This window comes from Acomys minous (genome assembly GCF_964271855.1).
Source record: "Acomys minous genome assembly, chromosome: 3".
Lineage (NCBI taxonomy): Eukaryota > Metazoa > Chordata > Mammalia > Rodentia > Muridae > Acomys > Acomys minous.
In genome coordinates, this window is record NC_140485.1 from 94,897,131 (window position 1) to 94,924,630 (window position 27,500).

The following is a 27,500-nucleotide window of genomic DNA, read 5'->3' on the forward strand; positions in this document are numbered from 1 at the left end:
TTAGGGGTTAGAGTCATAGTAATGGGTGGCTGTCAGAAGATCCATAAAAATGTTTCATTTGTCTCCTAAGTAGGTTTGGAATTGGTAACAGTAAAATACATTTTAAAAAATGTCATCCTTTAAAACATACAGGATCACTGAATAGCTAAGATCACTCATTTCGGTAAATGTTTGGCATTCGTGGGAACTCTTCCCACGATTTACAGCAAAGGAGGCTGGCAGGTCGGAATAAGTAGGGGAGGTGTCTCCGCCGCACCCCTAAAGCCTTAGGACCAGCTAAGGTTTTTGTTTGTTTGTTTGTTTTTACTGAGTACATTAAATTACCCACATACTCAGAGTGGGCCTGTCCTGGTCTTCTCTGCAAGTGCATGTTAGGAATGCGCTCCTGACCCGCCTCATGGAGAAAGTACCCTGTTCCAAAGAAAAAAAATTCCTGAACAGTCGCCATTATTCTAATCAAACAAACAAAACAGCAAAACAAAAAAAACATTAAGCGTGGAAGGGGAGCAGCGTATTTGTCTTTTGGCAACACCTCCTTCCCTGGGTCCTGACTTCTTGCCCATCTCGATGGCAGTTGTAGAAAATGCCTGTCATGACCATAATTGCTGGTGTGCTTGCCCAGCCTGGACTGCAGTCCCCTCTTGAACAGGAATGTACGTTAGAAGTACTGCATATTGTTGAGTTATTTACTTAGGACAAAAATTCTGTTGATTTTCTGTGTTTTAAAAACAATCTGGTAGAACACATGTATTTGTGTCTTCTACATAAATACAGTTGGTGATTGCCAATTCTTTTTAAATGTGACTTTCAGAATCGTTCGTATTTAATATGCAGCATTAGGCAATGCCTTTCATCTTTTAACTTGCCAATAAAAACTCATCTGGCCTGCAGGTGCTATTCCAGATGTGGGGGACGCTGTCAACTCTTTTCCTGCTGCACATAAGGCATTTTACAGGTTGGAATGAGCCTCCCCAGGCTCTGAGCACTCTTCACGTGTGAGAGGACAAAAGCCCTGGCTGCATAGCGTGACTGGCCCCTGGGCTGCATTATCGTCTATCATTGTTACATCATCCCTGGAGGGAGAAGGGGTTGGTTGGGCATTATCAGGCCTTAATGCAGATGGGAACCTGCTGCTGTTGCAGACAGATGAAATTATTTGTATGGGGTCATGTGCTTGGCCGGTGGCAGAGATAAAGCTGAGTGTGGTTATCCTTGACAACTGGGGTGCGTCTCAGCCAGGAGGAATATTCTTATAGCAAGTACAGATCATTAGGACTTTAAGGGGGCGGGGTGCCCTACTTTAAAGGGAGGATGGTTTTAGATATATAGAAAACTTGTGAAAATAATGGAATCCACATGTATTCACCCTCAAGTGTCCCCTCTGAACACCCTGCATTCTCGGCACAAGAGTCACCACAGACGAGCCGGAATTTATCATTATTGTTAGCTGAAGTCTATACCTGCTAATCAGACTTCCGAAATTTTTCTCATTTTGCTACCCCACAATGGAACCCCACCTAGGATGCATTAGATTCAGTTGTTATGTCCTCTTAGTCTCGCCTTGGCTGCGATGGTTGTGGGGAGTACTAGACAGGTTTTGTAAATGTCCCTTAATTGGGGTTCATATTTTTCTTATGATTAGTCTTGGATTTGGGTTTTGGGTGAGAAAGACTGATGAAGAAGTTACCATTTTTATCATCTCGGGTGCACACTAGCAGTGCACTGGTCCCTGCTGACACTGGCCTCGTCACCCAGCTGACACAGCATGGCGCACATTTCTCCACTGCAAATCACTTTTTCTCCCCTCTTAGCACTGTGCCCTTCGGAAGGCACCTGCTTAAGCCGCCCTTCCTGAGGGGGCAGGAGGTGTAAATGATGCAAAGGTTCCTAAACAGGCTGGTCACTCTCCAACTCCTCAGCCGGCTGTGAAAAGCCTGCCCCGCCCTCCTCATTTCTGCAGAGATTGGGGGCTGAGTTGTGGCAGGATGAATCCTAAAGGGGACAGGCCAGATGTCACACTTGCTGATGGAAGCACACATAAGAGGTACCCGCTGCCTGTGTTCTTACAGAGCTGGGCACTGGAAGAGGACAGAATAGCCACCCGGAGGACTGACTAGCTTCTCTAGGAGTCGGGAGGTTTATTGCCAAGTATGGGGACGGGGGTGTCATGGCAATAAATTATCAGTATGAACTGCAGCATAAGAAACATAATTACAGAAAGCGCAATAAAACTTGGGGAATTGGAGAAGCAGCGTCAGCGAGCTGTTACTAGCACCTGCATATGAAAGTCTCCACCACCCCAACACGAAGCCTCTCATTTAACTTAGTGCTTTGGTCCAAGTCGCAAAGGTGTCTGTCGTTTTTTAAAAAAAAATAAATAAATAAAGCTTGTTAACCCACATGACCTGAGTTCAGTCCTTGGGGCCCACATGGTAGGAGGAAGGAGCCAGCTCCCACAAGTCGTCTTCTGATGCCCGTGTGCAGATATGGCACCTTCCTTTCCCTTCAAAGTATAGGATTTTTTTTAAAAAAATAAATAAATGGAGAGGTCTTTAAAAACGGAAGAATCTGAATGTCTGTTTTGGATCAGACCTTCCTGTTCACACTGTCTCATTTTCCCTTCTTTCTCTTCAGAACTCTATCCGGCACAACCTGTCGCTGCACAGCCGGTTCATGCGGGTTCAGAACGAGGGGACTGGCAAGAGCTCCTGGTGGATCATCAACCCGGATGGCGGCAAGAGTGGGAAGGCGCCCCGGCGACGGGCTGTTTCCATGGACAACAGCAACAAGTACACCAAGAGCCGTGGCCGTGCTGCCAAGAAGAAGGCGGCCCTGCAGGCTGCCCCGGAGTCAGCAGACGACAGTCCTTCCCAGCTCCCCAAGTGGCCCGGCAGCCCCACGTCCCGCAGCAGCGACGAGCTGGATGCGTGGACCGACTTCCGCTCGCGTACCAACTCCAATGCCAGCACAGTTAGTGGCCGCCTGTCCCCCATCCTGGCAAGCACGGAGCTGGATGAAGCCCAGGACGATGAGCCCCCACTCTCCCCGATGCTCTACAGCAGCTCTGCTAGCCTGTCACCTTCCGTGAGCAAGCCGTGCACTGTGGAGCTCCCACGGCTGACCGACATGGCGGGCACCATGAACCTGAATGATGGGCTGGCCGACAACCTCATGGACGACCTGCTGGATAACATCACGCTGCCGCCATCCCAGCCATCGCCTCCTGGGGGGCTGATGCAGCGGAGCTCCAGCTTCTCGTATCCCTCCAAGAGCTCTGGCCTGGGCTCTCCAACGAGCTCCTTCAACAGCACCGTGTTCGGCCCTTCATCTCTGAACTCCTTGCGCCAGTCGCCCATGCAGACCATCCAAGAGAACAAGGCAGCCACCTTTTCTTCCATGTCACACTATGGCAACCAGACACTCCAAGACCTGCTCACTTCGGACTCCCTCAGCCACAGCGATGTCATGATGACCCAGTCAGACCCCTTGATGTCTCAAGCTAGCACTGCTGTGTCTGCTCAGAATGCCCGGCGGAACGTGATGCTTCGCAGCGACCCAATGATGTCCTTTGCTGCGCAGCCTACCCAGGGGACTTTGGTCAATCAGAACTTGCTCCACCACCAGCACCAAACCCAGGGCGCTCTTGGTGGCAGCCGTGCCTTGTCAAATTCTGTCAGCAGCATGGGCTTGAGTGACTCCAGCAGCCTCGGGTCAGCCAAACACCAGCAGCAGTCTCCAGTCAGCCAGTCTATGCAAACCCTCTCGGACTCTCTCTCAGGCTCCTCCTCACTGTACTCAGCCAGTGCGAACCTTCCTGTCATGGGCCACGACAGGTTCCCCAGTGACTTGGACCTGGACATGTTCAATGGGAGCTTGGAGTGCGACATGGAGTCCATCATTCGGAGTGAACTCATGGACGCCGATGGGTTGGACTTTAACTTTGATTCCCTCATCTCCACACAGAGCGTTGTTGGTTTGAACGTGGGGAGCTTCTCTGGTGCTAAGCAGGCCTCATCTCAGAGCTGGGTGCCAGGCTGAAGGATCACTGAGGAACAGGGAAGTGGGCAAAGCAGGTCAGTGTCCAGTGCCCTGTGTGAGCAGCACGGGTGGGGGGTGCTGGGGTGGCTGTCTGCCGGTGCCCTCACAGCCCATGAATGAAGAGCCCATGAAGCAGCCAGGACTCCCAGGCGTCCCGTCAGAGTTTTACCTGAGAGCCAGACGGGGCTCACAGCCGTCATTAGTAAAAAGAACACCCGGTTATTCAAAGAGCTCACTCTTTTTTATCCTCCGTCCATCCTCACCAGAACTATGACACAAGTTCTCCTACCTTTGAGTGTGGATAGATGAGCAGGAAAGGTGAAGAAGGCAGATGCTTAGGTCATAGGTCAAAGATCAAGGTTGAGCATACCAACCCAAGGAATTTCTTACAAAGTCTCATGCCCAGTGCTGCCTTTGTCTTCTGTGTGATGGTTCTTCACCCCTAGAAAAGTAATGTTCTGACTGACTCCTGGCTTAACTGTAGAAGGTGTGTTTTTTTTTTTTAACACATTGATCTATGAGTTATTAATCTATCTGTTAGATTATTAAAGTGTTAAAGCAAATTGGATTGAAAATCCATGTTTTTAACAGAAGGAGACTTCATGTGCACCTCTTTGTGAACGGTGACAGCTTTTTGATCTTATTTAATTTTTGCAGGTTTTCCTTTAACTGTATCTGACACTCAACCCTTGGCACTGATGATGACACTTTTTGGGGGTCATAACAGGAATGTAGGTTACCACACAGAAAAGATGTGGAACACTCTGTATTCCTCCGGCCCAGACAGCTTTGTTGAGCTGCAGTCAGTGCTCGCATCTGGAGCCCCAGCTCCTTCATGACAAGTTTCTTTGAGTCTCTCTTTGAGTGCCCAAGGGTCACGCCTCACGCAGCACACTCACTGCATGGGTGCGCATAGGAGCGTTAATGCTGTGTCCTTCCGTCACCACCTCATTGGTAACAGAGGCCTTTCTTGCCACCCTTTGCAGAAGCCGTTCTGTCAGGCCCAAGCTGGGAAGAAGGGTTGGGGGCGTGGGCGTGACAGTATTTTAATGATGTTGTAACAGAACCTGCAGGTGCTGTGGTGGAGAGTGCACTCGGACAGGTGAGGTGCACCTGTATTCCCAGCACTTGGGAGGCAGACGAGAGGAGAGGCATGCGTTCGAAGCTGGCCCTGGCTCCGTAATGAGGCCCTGAAGGTCCAGTCCCACTTCTGCCATTCCAGCTGTAGTGATGGGCTTGTCACTTGAGCTCCGAACCTCTCGCCCCCCCCTGTGCCCCCCCCCCCAGTTTATACAGTGCAGATAATGGCTCTACTGTTCATAGGGTGACTGTAAGAGGCAAGTGCCCTGAAGAGCGTTAAAGGCCTTGTGAAACTACACCACGTTGAAATGGACTAAGTGTGAGGGTGAGCAGACGGCTGACAACTGAGCAAGCAGGGAACCACGAAAGTACTTTGCCCAGGTCATATGGTTAGTCCCAGAGACTACATTTCTTCCCTCCACACCCAGAGAGGTTACTCTGTGTAACCTTGGCTGGCCTGGACTCGCTTTGTAGACCAGGCTAGTCTCAAACTCACAGAGATTCACCTGCCTCTGCCTCCCAAGTGCTGGGATTACAGGCGTGTGTCACCACTGCACTCAGCTGAGACTACATTTCTTTTCTTTGTTCTTTTTTTTTTTTTTAAAGAGGCTACGTTTCTTAAGTGGATTGATTCATAATAGTTCTTATTTTCTGTAAATGGTTAAAAGGAAAAAGACAAAGCACTCTGGACTGAGCCAGGGTGTGAATAATAGACTTTCTCTGGAGCTCTTCTCCCGGTTGGGGAGGGGAATCCGCCTCAGCTCCCTCTTTTCTTCTGTTTTAATTTCAATCTCAGCAAGCCACTTACCTCTCCCTTCAAGTGGTACAGAAGAGAAAAGGACGGGAAAGCCCTAAGCCCCAGTCTTGTTACCCCGCCTCCCTGGTGCAGCCCTTACAAAGCTCTCCTGTAGTGGGCTCTCTGAAGCCCTCCCTAGGTAGCTGTCAGAGCATTCCCAGGCCAAAGCATCTCGGTTTCCCAGGCAGGAGGAGGCTCCTGAGGGAAACACAGACATCAGCTGTGGTCATTTGACAGCCTCGAGCTGGTGGCTGGCTGTGCGGGAGCTAAGTGGAGTGGCTTCCGGCCAGTTACTTTCAGGCCTGTTGGGCCTGTGGAGGTTTGACTTTAGAAATGGAGATACTCAGATTTTTGGAAGAATACGTGGTTTGTCGAGTGTGATTGTGGTTTTTGAAGACACAAGAAAGTTTCATTTGTTTGTAATTATAGGAAAGCCACTTCCTAGTTCACTAGAGAAAGACTTCGCAAGAAAATGCGCTGTCTGTTTCCAGTGAAAAATTGTACAAAAATCTATTAAGGGGGACTTAAATAGATGAAGGATTTTAATTTTATCAGCCATAAATTTCTGTTTTGGAGGCAGTGCATTTCCTCATTATACTTCAATGGAACTTTCAGGGAGGTAGATTTGAGGGCATTCTCTTGTCCTGTTAAAAAAAAAGTCAGGGCTGGACGATGGCTTAGCAGGTAAAAGTGCCCACTGGACATGCTCACTGGACATGCTCACTGGACAAGCCTGAGGATCTGAGCTGGAGCCCGAGAGCCTACGATTAAAGGGTAGAGTGAGTTTCCAAAAGCTGTCCTGACTTCCACACTCACAGTGGCGTGCTCATGCCCACACTTGCACACAGTGTGCAAATTAATAGTAAAATAAATAAGTTACATGATGATTATGATAACAATAAAACATAATAAAATAAATAAAAATTGTAGCACACTGGTAATCCTGGCACTTGAGGAGACACTAAGGCAGGAAAATCAAGAGTGTAAAGTCAGTATGGGGTGTTCATAGTGGACCGTTTCTAAAAACAAATCAAAACACACCATAGATAAGCTTACTAAATTTTCCTGACAACAGTGCATCTTGGGATGACCATAGGACAAGAGGAGGGACTTGAGGGAACCTGGTTTCCTGACACAGTTTTCATCTTGCTTTGGAGTGAATTCTGACAGTCACCCTTTAGGAGTACAGTGCGCCTTGTAAAGAACTAGGGGTTGACTTTTGTTCTGGTTTTTTTGGTTTTTTGGGGTTTTTTGACTTTTAAGCTTAACTTGTTTCCACTTAAGGTTTTTCTTGAATCTGGAAACACGCTTCAAGGCGACTCTCAGCTTCCCCGATTAGTCACCACAGCTCCCGAGCCCCGTTCTTCCCGGCTTGCTTCTGCTTTCTTCTTTCTCCAGACTGGTTTGTGTGCCAACACAAGGTCACATGGCCCTGCTGTGGCTGCGTGAGCAGCTCGGGCCAGGGGACATCTTACTGGAGAGCCTCCGTGAGAGAAGAACTTGGAAGACGTGCACTAGCGAGGCTAGGTGGAAAAGGGAGGGCATCCTCTCCTGCCAATAGCGACATTGCTAATAAATCTCTAAGAATATTAGGTTTTTATCAGTCAACAGGAAGCAGAATTGTAGCATTTTAAATGTGTGTAATATGCATAGTTTTGGCTTCAGACCTAACCAGTCCATAAAATGGTCCTTCCGAGATGAACAGTGAGGGCGGAACTGTGAAGACCCCATGGTGTACTTGCGCAGACTTGGAATTTGAGGTTGATGCATTAGGCTACTTGGCCAAAGAGGTAAATCTGCGGTGCCAGTCAGACTAACATTTGGTTACTGTGATTCTGTCATGTCTTTAGCGTTTATGTTGGGAGATAATAATTCTCACAGAATGCAGGTAATATTTGGCTACATTACGTTTTTTCTTGGTATCAGTCCGTTCATTTTAGAGACTGTAGCATAGGGTAAACACAGATCTGCTGTGTGGAGAACGCCTGTGGTCGCAGGAACCGGCAGAAAGAGCTCTGCCTTGCAGGCATCCTAGTCTGGCCTGTCATCCATGGTGAGACCAACTGGCTCTTCATTTCATTTTTTTGTTGTTGTTGCTGTTGTTGTTGTCAGGGCTTCTCTGTGTGTGTAGACCTGGAACTCACTCTGTAGACCAGGGTGGCCTCGAACTCAGATGGGTCCTGCCTCTGCCTCCTGAGTGCTGGGATTAAAGGCTGTGCCATGTCCCGGTTCCCCCACCCACCCCCAGCTTCAGCTGGGTCTCTTTAGTGTTGATGACAGTAAAGGAAAGTGAATAACTATTCAGTGTTCCTACGTTTCTTCAATATCTTGCATCAAATCTTTCCCCTGCCCACCCCCCCCCCCACCTTGAGGAACCCATAGCAGCAGTCAGCAGTGGTCTACCCTGATATTTGCTGGGTGTTTCATATACCTCATCACACAAGAGAGCATTTCTCAGCCCTGAGTGTGTGTGGCCAATCCCAAGTGGGGTCACGAACAGCCAGGACTCATTGAGTAAAGTTTGTCTGAGTACCTACTGGCGTGGGAGCTGGGGAGGGGGGTGTGAATCAAACTGGGTCTGTCCCTCGAGGGACACAGGGCCGGGGTGGGAAGGAAGCGGCAGTGGTGGCAGCTTTTCACCCTGTAGTAAAGAGTGCCTTCTGTGGGGAGTTTAGCATGCTGGAGTTTCGTGATCAACCCTGCTGACAATTTCATTGTTAAGTATTTTCCACCTATTTTCACTATGAGCATAAAAATAAAGGCCCCCGCTACTTCAGGAGCCCCACGCAGATCGGTCACAGTTCAGGCTGAATGCACATACTGGCTTCTTGTTAAGGATCCAGCAGGACCTTGCCCTTCAGTTCATGCGTGGCTTTTAGGGCTGGTTCCAGATTGGACGCGATGAGCACTTCACCTCAGCACTTTCTCCCTAGGCTCTTCTATGGGGGAGCTATAAGTTAAAACCCCTCTGTGCAGCTCACTTAGAGTTGCATTGGCCTCCAATATGGCGGAGAGCCTGACCTTCGTACACGGCTGCTATTTTGATGGCTCTGTGGCGTCCAATCCTGTTGTTTATCTCTCAGGCTCACTTACACAGTGGAGCAACCATTTGTACTTCCCTAACAGACCTAGCTTTTATAGGAACCATTAAATGTGGGGTGCTATGTTTTGTCACTTACTTAAAGAAGTTATTTGGTGTTTATTGAGATTTCAAGTGATGCCATAAATTCATATCAACTATAGGAAGCAACGAGTCAGTCTGCTCTTTCTGCCTGTTTGCAGAAGGCAGCTGCCTTCCTTAACAAGTAAATCTAGTTTGGGTTTCTTTTCCTGCGTGTTTGGTGAACCTTTTGCCTCCTGGGCCTTTGCCCTCAAAGTCCTACTTGCCATTTTGGGGCTACACGTTAGACAGAGGCTGGTGTTGTCCACTTTCAGAGGGAACTCCCGCCACAGATGGACAGCTGAGGTTTTAGGCCCAAGAGGCCCTACCTTTCCCTAGGCCTATTTGGTCTTCACTGGAGCCAGGGTCAGGTCTCTATGGGAGAAGTCTTGCCTTTCTTTGTTGATACCAGAACCTCTACCTGAGCTATCCCACTGTTTCTAAGGAACCTGGGTCTTCCATGTCACCATCCCTGCCAGGTGTCTCTGAGTGCTCGGAGATGAAGAAACAACTCCCAGCCTCCTGAGCTTTTGTGGAAGCAGAAAGAAATAGGCAGCAAGTAGATAGTCACAGGGGTGCAGCCTCTAAACACTGGTGGTTACCTTGTTGGGCACAACACTGTTTAGAGGGCCAGGAAATGTAGTCACTTGCTGTGGCTCTGGCAAGTCTCAGCCGGCTGAACATCTGAGAGGCAAGGCTGTCTTGTCTCCCAGGTGCTGCTGTGGTGCTAAGCAGCGGGCCAGGCCTGGAGCACCACTCAGTGAGGTCGGAGAGAACTGGGCTGCAAGGATCTGGTCTGCTTTTGTTCCCTTCTCAGCAAGTGATGGAGACCGTACCCTATTACTCTACAGTTCTAGATCTTCTTTGCTTACTGGCCTTTCAAACCCGCGGTGATCATTCGCTGAAGGACAAGAGTCCTTGGTCATGACATCTCGGTAATTCCAGTGCTTCTGGAGGACAGGCTCTAATTGTCAGTCGTGATTTGATTGAAGGTTTGCGTGCCACTATGTCCCCTCTTTCCCTCCTGCCTTTTTCTCCTATGCCAATTCCTCCACCCTCTTCCTCTCTCAGGAGAGCCGACCAGGCCATACATTTTCTTTTCTTTCTTCAGCTAAGTAGTCACATGTCTGCAGAGCGGTTGATTTGGTTCCTCGGAGAAGTGCAAAGCCAAGGAGACCCCAGCCAGAGGCATTCTTAGACTCAGATTCAAAGTCAAACCCTCACTCTTTCTACTGGGCCTTCCCATTGCACACATGGCCCTGGGGCTCACTAGAACATCTGTTGATCGTTTTTATGTTCAGAAATGACCAGAAAGCCATACAAGACCCAACAGTCGTAAAGAGTCACATAAACCCAAAAATGTGCTTGCTGATGGACTGCTAGAGGATACAACTGAAATGCTGCCTGCCACTGAGTTCTTCAGCCAAAGCAGACCTTGCCAGGACCAGTTGAGTTCGCTTCAGGCTGCCCTATGCAGTGTAGGTGGACACTGAGCTGGGCTGACAGGAGGTATACACACCAGCACAAAGCTTGCCTCCCCACTGGAGCCAGCACACCTGGCGATGCTACCAGCCTATACGGAGACCCATTGTCTCCTTCAGACCTGGCATCAGCTCCTTCCTTTCTGCTCCCTCTTGGTTTGGTTTCCCTCCTCTCTTGGTTCTTGGCCACCGTCTGTGTCACCTGCAAGTCTTGGCCCTGCCTTAGAGGCAGATGTGTAGTTTGAACTCTAGAATCTGAAAACCTTATTTTTGTGTTGTTGGAAAAGTTAGTCTCTCAAGGCCCTTTGCATATCTGAAATGGGAAGAAAGAGCCATCTTCACGCCTGAGAACGGGACCCTCGGGTGTGTGCCCGGGTGTCTGCACTCCGCCCACCCTCTGGAGATCTAGAGCACCTCAACATGCATGCTGTCCTAATTCACCCCACCTCACCCCAGGGTCACCCCCAGCAAAGGTAAACATTTCTTCAAGGCTCCTGTTCTCCTCTGTAAATGGTGGGACTCTTCATCGTGACAGCAGCTTGAGACCGGGGAGCAAGGCTTTCAGTGGCGGAATCTGAGGGCTTTATATGGTAGGGCGTACAGAAACAGGGAGGTGAGATTCCATCGATGCTCAGATGTGCCTTGCATTCAATTTCATCTTGAAAAAAACAGGATTTTTTTTTTTAACCTTAAGCTCCCCAGGCCACTTTGGAACATTTTATTTCACTCAGAGGAATTTATGCTGCTTGAGAGCAGATACTGTGTCTAAGAAAGTGCTATTAAGGTAGTGGGTGCTTCCCTAGTGCCTGAACCGTTGTAAAAGACTTTGTCCTGTTTTCAAGGAATTCAGTGTGTTGGGAGCTCAAAGTGCGAGTGGGCATTCTGTGCCCTACAGGCTTAAGTGCCAGATGCAGGGCGTAGCAGTGACACAGACAGAACACCTGGGGAAGGCAGAGTGAAGGTCGCCTGGCAGGTCACCTGGATAGGAGGACAGCAGGCTGGGTGAGTGTGCCTGAGATGACTCCCAGGTGAGTGTGTGGTCCATGTGCAGCACACTAGGGTGGAAAGTGTGGAAGCTGGGACTCCATCCCACAGGTCTTCGCCAGTTAAAATTAGGGATATTTTAGTTGAGGGTAATTGACTACCAGTCTGCAGAGGAGCTATACCCAACTCACCCCCCACCCCCAAAAGTGGTTATTTTGGTTGGTTGGTTGGTTTGGGGTTTTTTTTGTTTGTTTGTTGGTTGGTTGGTCGGTTGTTTTGTGTTTGAAACCAAACACAGGGTCTCACTATGTATGTAGCCCTTGGCTGGCCTGGAACTTGCTATGTAGACCAGGCTGGCCTTGAATTCACCTGATCTGCCTTCCACTCTCTCCCTAGTACTGGAATTAAAGGCATATGTTACCTGTCACCACACCTGCCAAGAAGTATATTAAAAGAATACAATCCCAAACCTTGCATATTATTCTATGAGTCGGAAGCATCTAAGAACCAAGCGCATATGCAGGCTGCAGCTTGCTCTCCTGCCTGCAGTGAGAGGCCCTCACGTCGTTCAAGGTGGAGGCGGGCCGTCCTCTGCGTCCTTTGGCCATCAGTAATTCTTGGCACAGCTCTTGGCCCTCGGCTGTGACGTTCAAATATTGTTGCTTCTCTCGGTTTCCTTGCATTTTTGTCAGCGCAGCACAAAGGCTGGCCAGCACGGCAGGCAGACAAGTCCAGGCGTCAAAGTGTCTTGGAAGCGAAGGGTTCTTGAGGATGCTGTCTCCAGCCTTCTCAGCCAGGCCTTGGAGCCTTTCCCTGACACCCGAAAAGCGTCGGCGTTCTGAGCAGATGGGGCACCACAGTCCAGGGTGTCACGGCCTCACCTGGTTTTCTGCGAGCTGTACTTTTTGTCTCTAAGTAGTGTGTGTAGGTTAGTGCCTACCCCCAACCCCCAACCCCCCGCCCCACCACCCCACCCCCTCGGCGTCCCCACAAGTGTTGTAGACATCATGCCTACTCAGCTGGGAGGAAGAGCTCAGGTGTCACCAGATCAGAGGGGTCGCAGCCTGGTTCAGCCACCTGTCCTCAATAAACCAACTAACGGAGACAAATTAATAGTGAGAAGCCAAAAGAAGAGAGCTGTTCGTTGTGGCCATATTGGGACGAGGGACAGAGGGCCCGGGGACTCGCCCAGGTCTGCCTTCGGGGATCCTGACAATGGAGCCAGGGTTCAAATAGTGACAAAATATGAGGTGCTCTGCTCAATACCCAGCCAGGAGTAGACCGTGCCCACTACTGTCTCATCGCAAGCCTCCCAGCAAGGTCTAGCCAGTTGTAAATGTTTTTCTCTCGGAGGTAAGTTCCTCCCCGGCCTACCTCAAGGGCTCCTGGCATTTCCTCTCACGCGAGAGATTCTAATTCCGCGGGGGCCATCCTCTCAACCGTCTGATAGCCAGAGAGAGAGAGATCGACTTCTCTTAGAACTCACTCATTGCTCCAGACAGCTTGGTCACACAAGGCCCAGCTTTCCTTCTGGGAGGCTTCGCCACCAAGTAGAAATCTGCCCGTCCATGCGATTAGAACCTCCTAGCCTGTCTGTCCCTCAAAGTCTTCAGAGCCTACCACGGCTCCTTGACAGCACTGGCCACCGGAGTGGCCATCCGGAGACCCAGTACCGGGTGGATGTGCATAGGCCAGGCCCCCGGTATCACCTGCTCTCAGGTCTCCCCTGCTCCCCCGCCCCCATATGGTGCACAGTGTTTACCTCTGGAGACGAACTTCACAGGAGTGTTTCAAAGGAAGCTGTAGGGTATGGTGACAAGTTATAAGGTGGGAGGGAACTGGAGGATAAGAAGTTCAAGGCCAGCCTGGGCTACATGAGAACCTGTCTCAAAAGGAAAAAAAAAAATGGCTGCCTCACTTAAGACTCATAGGCTGGAGAGATGGCACAGTGGTTAAGAGCAGTGACTACTGCTTTTCCAGAGGACCAGGGTTCAATTCCCAGCACCCACATGGCAGCTCACAACTCCAGTTCCAGGGACTCTGCTGCCCTTACACAGACATACAAGCAGACAAAACACCAATGTACATAAAGTAAAAATGAAAGTTTTTTTAAAGACTCACAAAGATGTTTTCCCTTGGGTGGCCACAGCTCTGATGGCTTTGTTGGGAGTGACAGCCAGGGATCCTTTTCAGAGTGGTACAGGTAGGCGTTGCATTGCTTTGTGCTGCAGCAAAAACTTTGAAACTCTGAAACCCACAACTGTTCTCTGAACTCCGTGAGAGGCTGCCCTGTCAGTAATAGGACCCCTTCCTTGTCTCTCCCGAGTGTTCCATACTTGGTTCCGCCTTGACCTTGGAGTTGCAGGTTGGTTTAAAATCATCTCTGTTTCAAAGCAAGAAGATTGTAGCGCTTCCCTTTAACTTTGCATTCCAGGCAGGCATTCTTCCAGACAGTTAAAATTCTAGCCAAGAAATGGTTGTTCGCCGACCTTCCTGGATCTGTGGGCATGAGTCTTACCCAGCTCTCACGTCGCATTAGCTATGGGGTCTTCACTTCTTCTCTGCCAAGAAGATAAAAACGCTGCTGACAAATGTGTGCTTTCCACAGCGGAGCTAAGCTGTGGGGGGGACAGCAGTGGGGACTGTGAGGTGGCAGCGTGTCCAGATTCACATTGATTGGGTTGTTATATTTGATGTCATTTTGGAGGCATCTCCCCTTAGAACATCGTGTCACTTGGTGGTGATAATTAGGCAGGATTACAGAGGGAGGCCCTCCCACCAGATGGCAGCATCCGCAGACATTTTTAAATGTACCTCATGATTTATTTGGTCTCCCCACTTCTTCTTCCTTGATCCAGCAGCCTGATTTCAAACTTATTGAAGCGAGAGGGGGCCTTTTTCTTCCTCCCCATGGAAATCACCAATGTTACAGGACTGCATTTTTGTTTTTGTTTTTAATTTTATTCTTTTTTTTACTTTTACATATTCATTTATATTATTATACATATATACAATAAACCACATATAGCAAGAAGGACCATGAAACAATCAGGAACTATATAAATGTTACATTCATAGTGTTTTGCCTGTTTGTATTTGGCAGCCTTAGAGAAAACATCTTTCCTATCTTGGTGACTTTACAATTCTGAGTGTAAATCAATATCTATCATATCTCACCTCTGTTAACCTAAAACCATCTGTCTAGACCTAAAAACATCTTAACCCCTAAACAACTAAGCTTAGTTGTAAAATAAACTATCTGCATCTGTAAAATAAAGCATCAGAGACTTGAGAAGGAATAAAATTAATTACCTGAGTAAACAGGAAGTACAAGTTAGCAGCTTCCAAAGTGAGAAAATGACAGAGACAGTTTGCTGCCTAGACAGTCACCCAAAACTATACCGTTGGAGCATCATCTTCAGCTTTCTGGCCCACTGCATCTGGCCGACATATTTGCAAAGCAGGAACTATTAAGGACTTGCTTACCCTGTCTTGGCAGAGTTTGGCTGTTGATTCTGCCTCCTTCCAACCTTTCTCACTTTGTATTGTTAATTGGTATATTGCTTAGTACCTGCAAAGGAACAGCTGTAAAGTTTGTCAGCTGTCTGCTTCCTTTTCTTTCTGTTTGTTTTTTAAGCTACAGGGGCATCAACACATACACAAGCCTCACAGCTAACTAAATCAATGTGAACTCCCATAAAACCCTTGAAACACCAATCCAAGCATCACCAAACCCCAAGTCAGTGGCTGGTTCTGTCACTTTGCTCCCTACATATGATGGAGAGGTGCCAACAGTGAGCTGCAGAGCTCCTGAGACATCAAAGGGACTTCTTAGGAGGCCTTTGTTCACCTGCATCCTCAACAACACCAACCTTTTTAGGACGCTTGTGTCTTGGTTCCTGTCCACACTTCCTTCTACCACAGAAAAGAAAAACTAACCAAAACCGTGGCCTTCCCGCGGGGTGAAATGTGCCCTCTGCAGGAGCTGTCTCTGGCCCTACTGGCTCAGCCCATAGCTTCCTGCATAGGCCTCCCCAGGAAGCATCACCTGAGACCCTGGAGGGAACTCCAGCACATAGTGTCACAGGTGGCCCCACCCCGTTCTGCAGAAAGGGAAGAGCGGTGATTAGTGCCTCTTGGTTATGATGGCATTCCCAGAAGATGCTCGGCCTTTGCTGAGGGAGTGGGGGAATGGTGGCCTGGGGGTTGCTGTGGTGTGTGGCTTTGGATTGCTGCCGTGGGGCTCCTGTCCCAATTTCAGGGCCCATGGTCAGTCCTAACTAGCTGCACTCTGGATGCTTCCCTCCCAGTTTGCTCCAGCCCCAGCATCAAAGCGGGCCATATTCAGCCTCTGTTCTTGGGGAGTGAAGTGTGTCATCTTCCCATCATGCACTAGTTCAGAAGAATAATTAACACCAAAGGGAATCAGGGTGGAGGGGTCAGGATTAGGTAATACCGTGCCACTTCTCCCTAGGCACTCACACAAAGTCAGGATTGGGACTTGGGGAACGTAGTCCCCTGGTGGTTAGTGGCATAGTGATGTTAGACTCGCCAGCTCTCACTGTGAAGGGGAGAAGCCAAGTCCCTCTCGAAGGACTGCATCTGTGAGCCAGTATTGGATTATGCGTTCAGGGACCCATGAAGACGACTTGGAATAGTGAGTGAGTGTCCTCTCCCCCAGGCCACGGTCCTCGCAGATAGTGAGGTGTGGGGGCTTCTCCCTCAAAGTTATCAGCCAAAATAAAATTGCCTAGTGGCTTTACACAACAGAATTCTCCCAGGAAAATCCTCAGCCAGACTAAGGGTCTACAGAAAGAGGAGCCGCCTTTTCCTCATTATAGTCTTTGCCTCCAATAAAAAAAAATAAAATTAAAAAAAAAAATAACCCAACCTTCCTTTTGCTCTCTAGAGCTGTCACCAAGATAAATATGACCAGGGTTCTCGGTCCAGGCACAGGAGTAGTCTCAGCTTCTAAGGGAGGCTGGTTTCTGTTACTCGGTCACGTGACTCCTTTGCTGCTGACCCTACAGAGCTGCTTCTGATGCCAAGCCTTGCCCTCCTTTCTGGGACAACCAGCAGCATCTCCACAGACATCAGATTTTAATGTCTCTTAAGGCCTGACATGTTGATTCATCTGCATATGCTCTGAGTATACTTTTTTTTTTTTAAGGATTCATTTATTTTTATGTGTTAGGAGTGTTTGCATATATGTGTGTGTAAGTGGATCACATGGGTGTTGCCTCTGGGGGCCAGAAGAGGGCTTCAGGTCCCCTGGGATTGGAGTTACAGACTGTTGTGAGCTGCCGTGTGGGTGCTGGGAAGCAAGCCTGGGTCCGCCGGAAGGACAGCCAGCGCTCTTACTTGCTGAGCTGTATACCAGACCCTCTGGGTATACTTTTCGGTGTTAATCCTCTTAACTTTGCAGGAGGGTGGGGGTGGGCTCCCTGGATTCAGGTGCTCTGGGCAGACCTGCACGGATGACCATGGAGACAGAATAAGGATGTTGTTAACAAGATGCTCTGTAGGAAATGGTTTGGTTTTATACGCGTTGTGTGGTGGAGGTGGTGGTGGTGATTAATCCAGAAAATTTTAGTATAAAAATCTAATTCCTAAGATGGCTCCTCCCACGGTGGAGAATCTCAGTTAGCCCTTTGCTGCTGAGCCAGACCAGTTCAGACCTGTGCTGATGGGGGGAACTCAGAAGTACCGCTGTCGACTTGGGGTGACCTGCTTGCCTGTCTTCAGCACGTTATCCATAGCCTGGCTGACCCTAACTTAGCAAGACCCGCCGAAAGCACCCCTAGTTGTACCTTTCTTTATTATCTTCCCAAAGTGCAAGATCCCGTCTCCTTTGGACTTTTTAACTTTCGGATGCTGTATTGAGAACTAAACTTATTCTCTCTGCTGTCCTTAGATTTCAGACCTGAAATACTTAGCAAAACAGCGTTATTGCACCGACTGGGCTGTGAGGTCAGACAAGCAGGTGGGGGCTGACGAAGCAGCCATCACCCCGAACCCCCCAACCACACACAGCTTCCTTCCTTGTTGCTTTCCGAGTGGCCTTAACATCTCTGGATTTCTTTTCTCTTTCAGACCCTCAAACTGACAGGAAGACCTATGGAGAAAACCCTTTGCCAAATCTGCTCTCAGCAAGTGGACAGTGACACCGTTTACAGCTTGACAACTTTGTGAATCCCACGCCATTTTCCTAACCCAGCAGAGACTGTTAGCAGCCCTGGCCCTGGGTGAAGCCCTTACCCGTGGAACAGAACTCTGTAACCGTATGCAAAATCTAACTCATCTGCAAGTGACCTGCCAGCGAGGACAGCACCCGTCAGCACCACCCACTCTCCTCCAGAGCACACCGGGGGAGCCCCATTGGCGATTACTATCATGATGGTTTATGGGACATTCTAAGTGTCGTTTTGTGTCTGTTTTCCTTTGACCCTCTGAGGTTTTTTTTTTTTTTTTTTTTTACCCACAGTAACTTGCAGTATTTTTTCTGTTGAGAACATTGACCGTCCTTCCCCTAGCACACTTAAAAGCAGAAGGGAGGTATTGTTGTACCTGTTGCCAGTGTGGCTTTGAGCATCACACGCTTCTGAGCCTGTGGACCGCCACGCAAACTTAACGCATTACATAGACTAAGAGGGGATTTTCTTTCTTCTTTTGTTTGGTAGAAATGTATCCTTTTCTAAAAACTGAACAACGGCACAACTGTTTGCCCTGTGCACCCGTCCAGGACTGAAGTACATGTAGGCGAAGTAAATGGAGCCAGCATCTGACCCCGCAGTTTTCAGATCCGAGTCAGGGAGTGGTCTGCCGACGGGGTCCCCAGTGCCCGCTCTGCAGCCGCCTGGTCAGCAGGGTCTGTAAGTCACCTGTCATCCTCCTTGGCTGATGCAGTGGACATTATCAGTCTGCTCTTAGGAACTAGGACAGCATCAGCCCAGCTGCTGCTTGTTGCCAAATGCCGCTAATGGGTGTAGTTTTAAGGAGAAAAAGAAAGGAAAAAAAAAAAAAGAAATGTGTGCTGTTTTGCTTCGTAGAAGACATGGATTTACAGGAGAGCCACTAAGCGTGCCACCTGAGGAGTGTGTGAAGCAGGCAGGAGGCCACGTCTGCACTAAGGCAGGTCTGGTGTCGCTGCTTTTGAAGCACACACACCTTTTGATTGTTTTCAGCCTTGCCGTGTGTACACTGATCTTTCTAGAAGCGTATGAGTGGCAGTAGCGTACAAGGTGATGTAGATAGACGCTTAGGTTGTAATTGTGCAAGTGATACATGGAAATACAAGATCAGATGATTTAAACTTTTTTTTTTAACTTTTTCCGCTTCTATGGATCTCTTTTCGTTGTTGGTGTTGTTTTCAAAAAAGTTATGGTGCTGTATAGGGTGCTTTCAGTTTAACCTGCAAAGTGTGAGTGTATTCGTTACTCCCTTTGATAGACGGCGTAGTTGGGACACCTTTGGTACATACAAAAGTAGTGTGGCAATGCTCTGACTAGCACAGCACATACACACTTCTCCAAAGTCATATATGAAGACTTTCCTTTGCATAAAAAGCATTAGGCATATAAGTGTATAAATATATTTTATCATGTACAGTACGGAAATGGGACTTTTATGCATGGCGTTGGGGATGTGGGCTGATGTCCCAGCACAGTTTCCCTGCTTGAGTTCTCGCTGTTGCTTGCATGGTGGCCATGGACACCAACACAGGCGTGCCACCCGATTCCCTGCACCCACCGCCGGCCCCCTTGTGCAATCTTTGCTTTATAACTACTCCAAGGGGGGGGGGCGGTGGCGATCACAGCCTCCTAGCACAATGAGAGTTCCATTTGGTATTGTCACACGTCTGTTGATTTCACTCTGCCTTTTACGGAATCTCTGTTCATTGTCGTGCTGTTGTGGTTCTAGAAGACCCTGTAGCACGTTGCCTTTTCCAAACCGCTACCTGTTTATAATCTTCATTTTTAAAGTCTAATTTTGAAACTGTGTATAGTAGTCCGCAGTCTGCTTCTAGGTGAGCCATACTTTGCTGATTTCATTCCTCTATGATGATACTAGCCACTCCCTGATTGCTCAGTACCCGGCTGTCCACACCGCCGGTGTCGTTTCAGTCAGAAGGCTGGCTTTCTGGCTTCCCAGAGTGCTGCTTCCTTGGTGGAATGCATTGAGGTGGCAGCCGAAGGAGCAGAGAGAGCTCAGGTACAAGGGAGACCCACCTGCCGCCCCCCCCCCCCGCCCCCAAGTGCTTCCAACATGAGGGCCCTGAGAATTCTCTCCTGAGTTTAAAGAAGCGAGCAGACCCACTTCACAAGATAGCTGCAGTTCACAGGATTCGACAGAGGGGACAGTGACCCTCCAGTGGGCTCCCTAGCTTTAAAACGTTGAATTCCTTCCAGACAGAACATGTCACTTATTTTTTTTTCCCAGTGTCTGTTGGATTTCAGGCACCAAGTCTCACAGAATGTCCTAGAAACAGATCATAACCTGAAGCAGGGACAGAAGAGTGTGGGGCCAGGGGAAAAGCTGAGGCAAAATGCTTTGATTTACTTTACTTTTAAAAATAATACAGACAGAATCCACACATAAGAATGTGTGGGGAGCTAAGGCCTGCCAGGCTCAGGAGAGGGTCAGGCAAGATTTGAATAGTGACTCCTGCCCAGACCTTTGCACACCCATCCTCGGATTCCTCACACAGAGGGCCCAGGCCCCCTTAATAAGCCCAAATCTATTGCAGGCAGACTCGGCAGAGGTGTGGCCTGGGCCCTCTGTGCCTTCTACTGGAACCGTGCTTTCCGGGCAGACCGGTCACCGGCCACCAAGTAGCATCCCCAATGCCATACGTCCCTAACAAGGAAACGTTCTGTTGAGACATCTGAGCAGGCTAAGGGCCGGCCCATGGAATCCTGATGAGAAAGCAGTCTGCATTGAGCCTTCTTAGGGAGCCCTGTACGCTTGTGACAGGAATATAGAATTCAGAGTGCCTCATGTTGAAGACGGAAGCACTCATGGGCTCCGGTGGTTTCCCTCAGGCTCTCGAACCTGATACTTGTACCAAAGATAGAGAAGAGTGTATGGCAAGCCTTCCTCGTCCTAGCACTAGGACTGACTGACTGGGTTCAGCAAACCCTGTTGACTGTGAACGCCTCAGAGGCGTGTTCTTCGAGTTCGCCTCTGCAACATAATGACTGCTGAAGCACATAGGAATTGTTTTCCTGCCTCTCCTGCTAATGGAGGGTCATGCGCACACGTGTAGCACAAAGCGGACATTGTTTTGGGGTTGGTTGGCATGCACGTTGCTTTCCCAGCCAGAGGAGAGGACACTGTGGCTCACACTCCCCAGGAGAGGCACACCCCACCTCAGGTGTGACTTCAGCCAACGTCCAAACCCACGTACAGGTTAAAGTTCATAGGGACAGACAGCATTGCCTTGTCCTAAGGAGCTCCATCCAGTGACCGAGCAAGCAGCATTTGAGTCTCTTGGACAAGAGCTTCAAGCGTAAAGCAGAAAGCAAGCAAGCCTTCCACCTGTCCCCGAGGACTTCAGGGGAACAAAACCTTTTCTTTAAAAAACAAAGGAAAGGTGACAGAGACTGCTTTTTCTTTTTCTTGATGTATTTGAGGAACATCATATGATTAGGCACAATAATGTTCCATTTTTTTAATTAAAAGCAAACCTTTTGTAGAAAAGCAATCACTGGTACAGGGGTACAAAGAAGGCAGTTCTGGGGAGCACTAACAGCAGGGGGGCAGGGCGTGAGGTGGGAGACACGCCTTTCGGGACCGGGTTTGTCAAAAGCAGATGCCCCAGTAACTGAGTATGTGGTATTTGAACTAAATCTGTATAACATGCAGATTCGATGGGTGACATTTTTTTTTTTAATCTTCTCTCTTTGAATTTTATTCATTTGTATTTTTCTTTCCTGAATGAATGATTACAAGGCCTCTGCCACATTCCAGGAACACTTGTGCGGCTGCTTTAAAAAAGAAAAAAAAAGTGTGTCTGGTCACTTATTTCTCTAAAATTATCTCATTGTCTGGCAATCAGCCTTCTCTTGTGTACTTGTCCTAGCACATTATGTACGTTGGAAATGTGTGCAGATGTGAAGGAGACCAGAGGAATTAGTGAATATTGAAAAATGTCTTGTGCATTTGGGCTTCACATGTTTAACTTTTTTTTAAGAAAAAAAAAGTTGCATGAGTGAAAAAAAACTGTATACAATTATCTGTACAAATGGCTTATCTGTTTTGATTTCTTGCTTCTACCCCCACACAAACTAGAATTTAGTGTGGCTCGTGGCCATAGTCAACCACCTAAGAGGCAGTTCGTCATTCGGTTTGAAACAGCTCGTCCTTTCAAAGCAAACACTATTACTGATGCTGCATTCTGAGCGCTGAGGACCTTGTCTAACCATACGTTGCCATGAATTAGCCTGCCGCCTTTCTTCTCAAGGATTAAAACCAGTTTGATTTGGGAACCTGCCCCTTTCCAGTGGAATGGAGACGCTTACTTCCCGTGGTGTTTGTAGATATTGCCTGTGTATTCCATTTAAAACCATAATCTAGTTTGTAAAAGAGATGACGCATGTAAATAAAGCATTGATGACACTCTATCTCACGCCCCCAAGTCTCTCTCGTCGCTATCCTGTTCCCTCAGGAAAGGAATGGTTGGGTTTGTGTGGCAGCTTTCCTGTGGGATCACATCCCAGGCTGGGAGAAGCAAAGACCTGCAAGGCTATTATATCTAAACTAAAGGAACCTAGTAAGTTTTTTTTTCTCCAGCCCACTCTTGACCTCCGCAGACAGATTAATAAAACACACACAGTTGTCCATGCTGGCTCATGGCCGGGCTTGGTGTGTGCTGTCACAAAGACCCCTGGGGAGCTGCTAAGTAGGAAGGCAGGAATCGAACCCTGCTTTCATGGGGTGCGTGCGTGGCCTTGAAGAGTTCAGTAAATAACCGCTGGCCGTCATCGGGGTCCTCCTGCACACCGAAAACCAAACACAACCTCTGGGCTTCCTGCAGCAACAGAGCCATCACTAACTTTGCATCTATGCTCACTCCTGTCCTCATCAGTGCTGTTGGAAGGAAAAGAACATTGTAAGACTATCCATCATCTGGACCACTTCTGTCTTTAATATACATGATAAAAAAAAATCACTGTACTTAAGAGAACAACCCCAGGAACATCATCGTTTAAAGGTCCCAAGACATATTTCGGTTTAAGGAGGCAGAAGACTTGCAAATCAGACTCCTGGGATGAGCTGTCTTAAAAGGCAGGACCGGTCCCGCCTTCAGTCTGTGTCTCTCCCTCTGTCTAACCCTTACAAAAGGGAAAGCTCTTAGCATCCCCTGGCACCATTTTCACCTGTGCATCTGGCTTCTGTTTCCAACGGATGAGATTCCTACTGCCAGTTGCTATGTGAGAACGCAGCCAACAGTGAGTTAAAAGCCCTTCACTAAGTCTCTGTGTGGCAGTAAGCAGACCTTGTGACAGCCCCAAGAGAGTTATGACCTGGCCCCAGCCCTGGCCATGAGATGTATGAAGTCCCTGCTCTGTCCCAATGCAGAGCCAGGGCTGGGTGACTGGCTCTGCTTCCACATCTGATTTAAAACAATAAGTCTATGAATCTCTAAAATAATTCATACTCAGGCAGCCTGGGCAAGGCTCTCAGCCACACAGCCTATCCAGCTCATCCTCCAGAGCTGCGTGCAGCTCGGGGGCCAACAGTAACTGGAATTCCTAACCAGGAACCAAGCTGTGGAGCACACAGCCACTCCTGGGAGGCATGGAGAAGCGGGGAGACAGCTGAGCCACAAGGGGAGCAGCCCATGGTGCCCTGGGGGTCTGAGTTCATAGTGGAAATAATCAGGCATAGGAGTGAAGAGGGGACACTCACGCAACCCACTCCAGTGAAGAGGAAAATGGTCCTGGTCTAGAGGCCCCTGCGCTTTTGGGGATGGAGGAACTCCTTGCTTTAGATTTCCCTTATCCAGAGTGTAGTGGTTGGTTCTGGAGAGATGGTTGGGGAGTAAGAATACCACTCTTCCTTAACACCTTTGATTTTCAGCACCAACATGACAACTCCCAGCGGGACCAACTCCTGTCCTCCTCAGGTACCAAGTATGCACAAGGTACATAGGCAAACACAGGGAAGGCACGCATAAACACACACACAAAATAGATCAGTTTTTAGATTTGGGTTGTTGGGTTTTTTTGGGTTTTTTTGTTGCTGTTGTTGTTGTGGGTTTTTTGGTTTTTTTTTTTTTTTTTTGAGACAGTTTCTCTATGTAGCCTTGGCTGTTCTGGACTCACTTTGTAGACCAGGCTGGCCTCCAACTCCCAGCTATCCTCCTGCCTCTGCATCCCGAGTGCTGGGATCACAGGTGTGCGCCACCACCGCCCGGCAAAAAATCACAGTGTTTTAAAGGAGTGGAGCTTGAAAACCTGAAGGAGAAGAGTGTGTGCGGTGTGAGGCTCTGCCCAGGGCCTGACACATGGCAATGGCTCAGCTGCTTTTACCTCATTCTCTAAGGATCTGGGGCAGCAAACGTGCCTCTGCTTCTGAAGAGAAGATCTCAGTCTGGCTTGGAATTGGCACAGGCTCTATGGTGGTTCTTTCATCCACAGCACCTATTATGGTGCAGTCATCCTGATGTCCATAGTAAGATGGCCTAAAGGGGCCCGAGCTGACATGTTCAGGCCCAGGCCTGGATGATTACCCTGTGGGATGCGATGGAATGTCAGCTGGACTGCAGAGGAAGTTACCACCTGAACTGGAAGAACAGACAGCTGACATCGTAACGCAGGGTGACAAGTGATGGTTAAGACAGGCTCAGGAGAGGGTCAGTGGTGGGCGTATTTTGGACTTGGTGTGCTCCAGCAAACTCCAGCAAGAACAGTAGGCTGCATAGAGTGGGGACCGGGAGGGCAGTGACCTGAGCAGAGTTGGCCTTTAGGCACGCAGGGCCTAGGGTGAGCTCTGGCAGAGGGCAATGAAGAAAGAAGGCGTAATAATCGTCGAACTCTTCCCTGCATGGAACCCACAAGAGCTACTATTTCTGTGGCCCATCAAAGCAGTGGAGCAAGTCGCCTCAGGTCTCAGATGACTGCACCGTAATCTCAAATTCCTCTTTCTAGCCGAGTTGAGCAGTTGTGACAGAAAAATTAAGAGACACATTGCAATGGCGGAGTCTGGGGGAGGGAGGCAAGAGGGTTTTGCTGTCAGTAATTCACCATATATGCTATGGTAACTTACTGAAAGGGTGTGTTTTTACTCGTATAAAGGTAGCTTCAAGCCAAGTGTGACGGTGCACCTGAGTGTAAAATCCCAGCTCTGTGGGTTCAAGGCCAGTCTGGGCTACAAAGTGAGTCTGAGTCCAGGACAGCCAAAGCTATACAAAGAAACCCTGGCTTGAAAAACCAAAATAAGCAAAGAAGGGGGGTGGGGGGTAGTTTGCAAACATGGAGGTGGACTGGCTTTGACTCTAAAGACTGGAGCAGAAAATACAATGGGACAAGGGTACTGGGGAGTAGAAGTGGGAATAATGACACAATCACATTGGTTAAATGCTGTGTGACCTCTAAATGACTCGTGCAGTGGCAACACTATGTCCTCGTAGCTTCAGGTCTCCTTAATTCTCCCTGCTAACATCTTCCATATCATAATAAGTGCCTGATCAGAACAAAGGAATATTATACAGCCATTAAAACAACAATCATGAAAAATGCTCATATTAAATACTCTTACAAATGCATTTTTATAACCTTACATATTTATATAAGAAAAATAAACCAGGCATGGTGCCACACACCTTTTATCCCAGCACTCAGGAGGCAGAGGCAGGCGGATCTTTGTAAGTTCAAGGCCAGCCTGGTCTACAAAGAGTCCAGCACAGCCAAGGCTGTTACACAGAGAAACCTTGTCTCAAAAGACCAAAAAAGAAAGAAAAAAAGAAAAACATGGAAAATGTAGAACTCAAGTAGTTTTTACTGTTATAAAACCAGCTGAGGAGAAATAATACAAAGTAAAATATAAAAATAGAAATAACCCATGCTCTGGACACTCTGAGAGCCAGCACACCTGGCAGAACTCTGCTGTGTTACTACATCATAATTGACTTAACCCAGACTGCCCTGTTGATTGACACAACCATTTGTTTTCCTCAGCAACACTGCAACAAGTAATTTTCTACGTATGTTATTTCATACATGTCTGAGGAGTTCTGGAGGACCGGTGCCCAAATGTAGAATGGCTGAGCCAAAAGAAACATGCATAGGTAATTTTGACAGAAGTTGGCCCAACTGTCCTCCAATGGACCAACCAGTTCACAACACACCTGACAATGAGTATCTCTTTTCTCACAGATTCAATAATTTCAGTATTTTAAAAATACAGTGGCAAAGCTGCATTTCCCTCCCCACTGGAACCGTCTTTAAGTCGGCACCTAAGGTAAGGCAAGGGTCAAATGAGTATCAAGATTCAAGTGAGGGTAAGGATGGAGGACTCAAGGGACGCTCCAAAGTCACATGACGCTGCACTCAGGTGGTTTCTGTGCCCCAGGAGGAAGACTCTGACTGGCAACCTGTCCATCCGGTCTGGCCACAGTCTCCTCCCCTCACGCCACCAGCTTGGACTATATTGCCTCAGGGTCAACAGCCTAACCTCACAGCGAGGCATCCTCATCTCCCAGAATTCCAGAGGGATGCTATCACCCCAAAAGAAAAAAAAAGTCTGGTCTCTTTGGCTCCAAGCCGCACACACGCAGACTTATTCACGGTGAGATTGCACAAACAGATGGAAGATTACTCTGGTGTGCTTGAGGGCTGAGCGCTGCTGGGGTTGGGGCGGGGGTGGGGCGGGGTACCGCCTACCAGCCTTGGAGCAAGCCTGGTTCCAAAGGTTCTGCAAGGTATTCCCAAGGCTGGGAGCCCCCAGGCGCTCTTTGGTTCCTCTTCCCAATAGGAGGGGGTGTTCCTCCTCCAAAGGAGCCATTCCAACACCCTCCCACTGCCTACCCTGCAGGTTGGCAAGGCAGGCTGGGGCCCACAGCTGCCACAGATAAGAAGCCTGAGGAGGACTAAGCCACATACCTCGGTAGCCTGCAAAGCCAGAGTCAGCAGGGAGGAGGTCTGCTTGGCTTTGCAGCACCGCATCCACTTGAGCCGGCCCCGCCCCCAGGCACAGGCATGATGATGATTAAGACCTTAGTGAAATGGAAGCCAGGCTGCAGGGCCATGGCGATTGGCATGAGGGTGGCCAGACGGCTCTGCATACCCTCCCAGGAAGTGATGAGCAGATTCTTCATCCATGTCTCACGTCTGCAGACCCACACTCTCCATGAGTGACTGATCATTTTTACTATATAAATCCATGCCGCAAAATGAATCAAGCATTCACGAATCCATTAGAGTAATTTGATTATGCACTAGTGGAGAGCGGGAGGTGGCCGGCCACTTGTAAAGTCTTTCTGCTCTCTTTTTCTTGGATGTTCTCTACAGTCTGTGGGAGAGAGCCACATTCGTGCTTGGCTGCCTCCATGTTCTGTGCCATAGACTCATGGACAAGCTCTAAGAGATTCAGATGTCCTGGCGAAGATCATCAAATGATATAGTTCTCACCCTAGCTCTGCCACCCAACACCATGTTCCCTGAGTGTGCTGGATGGAGGACAGAGGGGATGGAGATGGAGGACAGAGGATGGAGATGGAGGACAGAGGGGATGGAGATGGAGGACAGAGGGGATGGAGATGGAGGGCAGAGGGGATGGAGATGGAGGACAGAGGGGATGGAGATGGAGGACAGAGGGGATGGAGATGGAGGACAGAGGGGATGGAGATGGAGGACAGAGGATGGAGATGGAGGACAGAGGGGATGGAGATGGGAGGACAGAGGGATGGAGATGGAGGACAGGGGGGAAATGGAAGATGGAACAGAGATGGAGAGACAGA

The 27,500-nt window shown here is 48.7% G+C and overlaps 1 protein-coding gene across 3 annotated transcripts in view; it reads left to right on the top strand.

The window, feature by feature from the left end:
• Positions 1-22,161, top strand: part of FOXO3 (forkhead box O3) — a 100,294-nt gene extending 78,133 nt beyond the window's left edge. For all 3 annotated transcript variants that reach the window (XM_084774903.1, XM_084774902.1, XM_084774904.1), the window contains 2 exons: positions 2,635-4,073; positions 17,633-22,161. In XM_084774903.1, the coding sequence (XP_084631029.1) occupies positions 2,635-4,038 (1,404 nt within the window). In that variant the 3' untranslated portion in view covers positions 4,039-4,073; positions 17,633-22,161. The remainder of the gene's footprint in view (positions 1-2,634; positions 4,074-17,632) is intronic.
• The last annotated feature ends 5,339 nt before the right edge of the window (positions 22,162-27,500 follow it).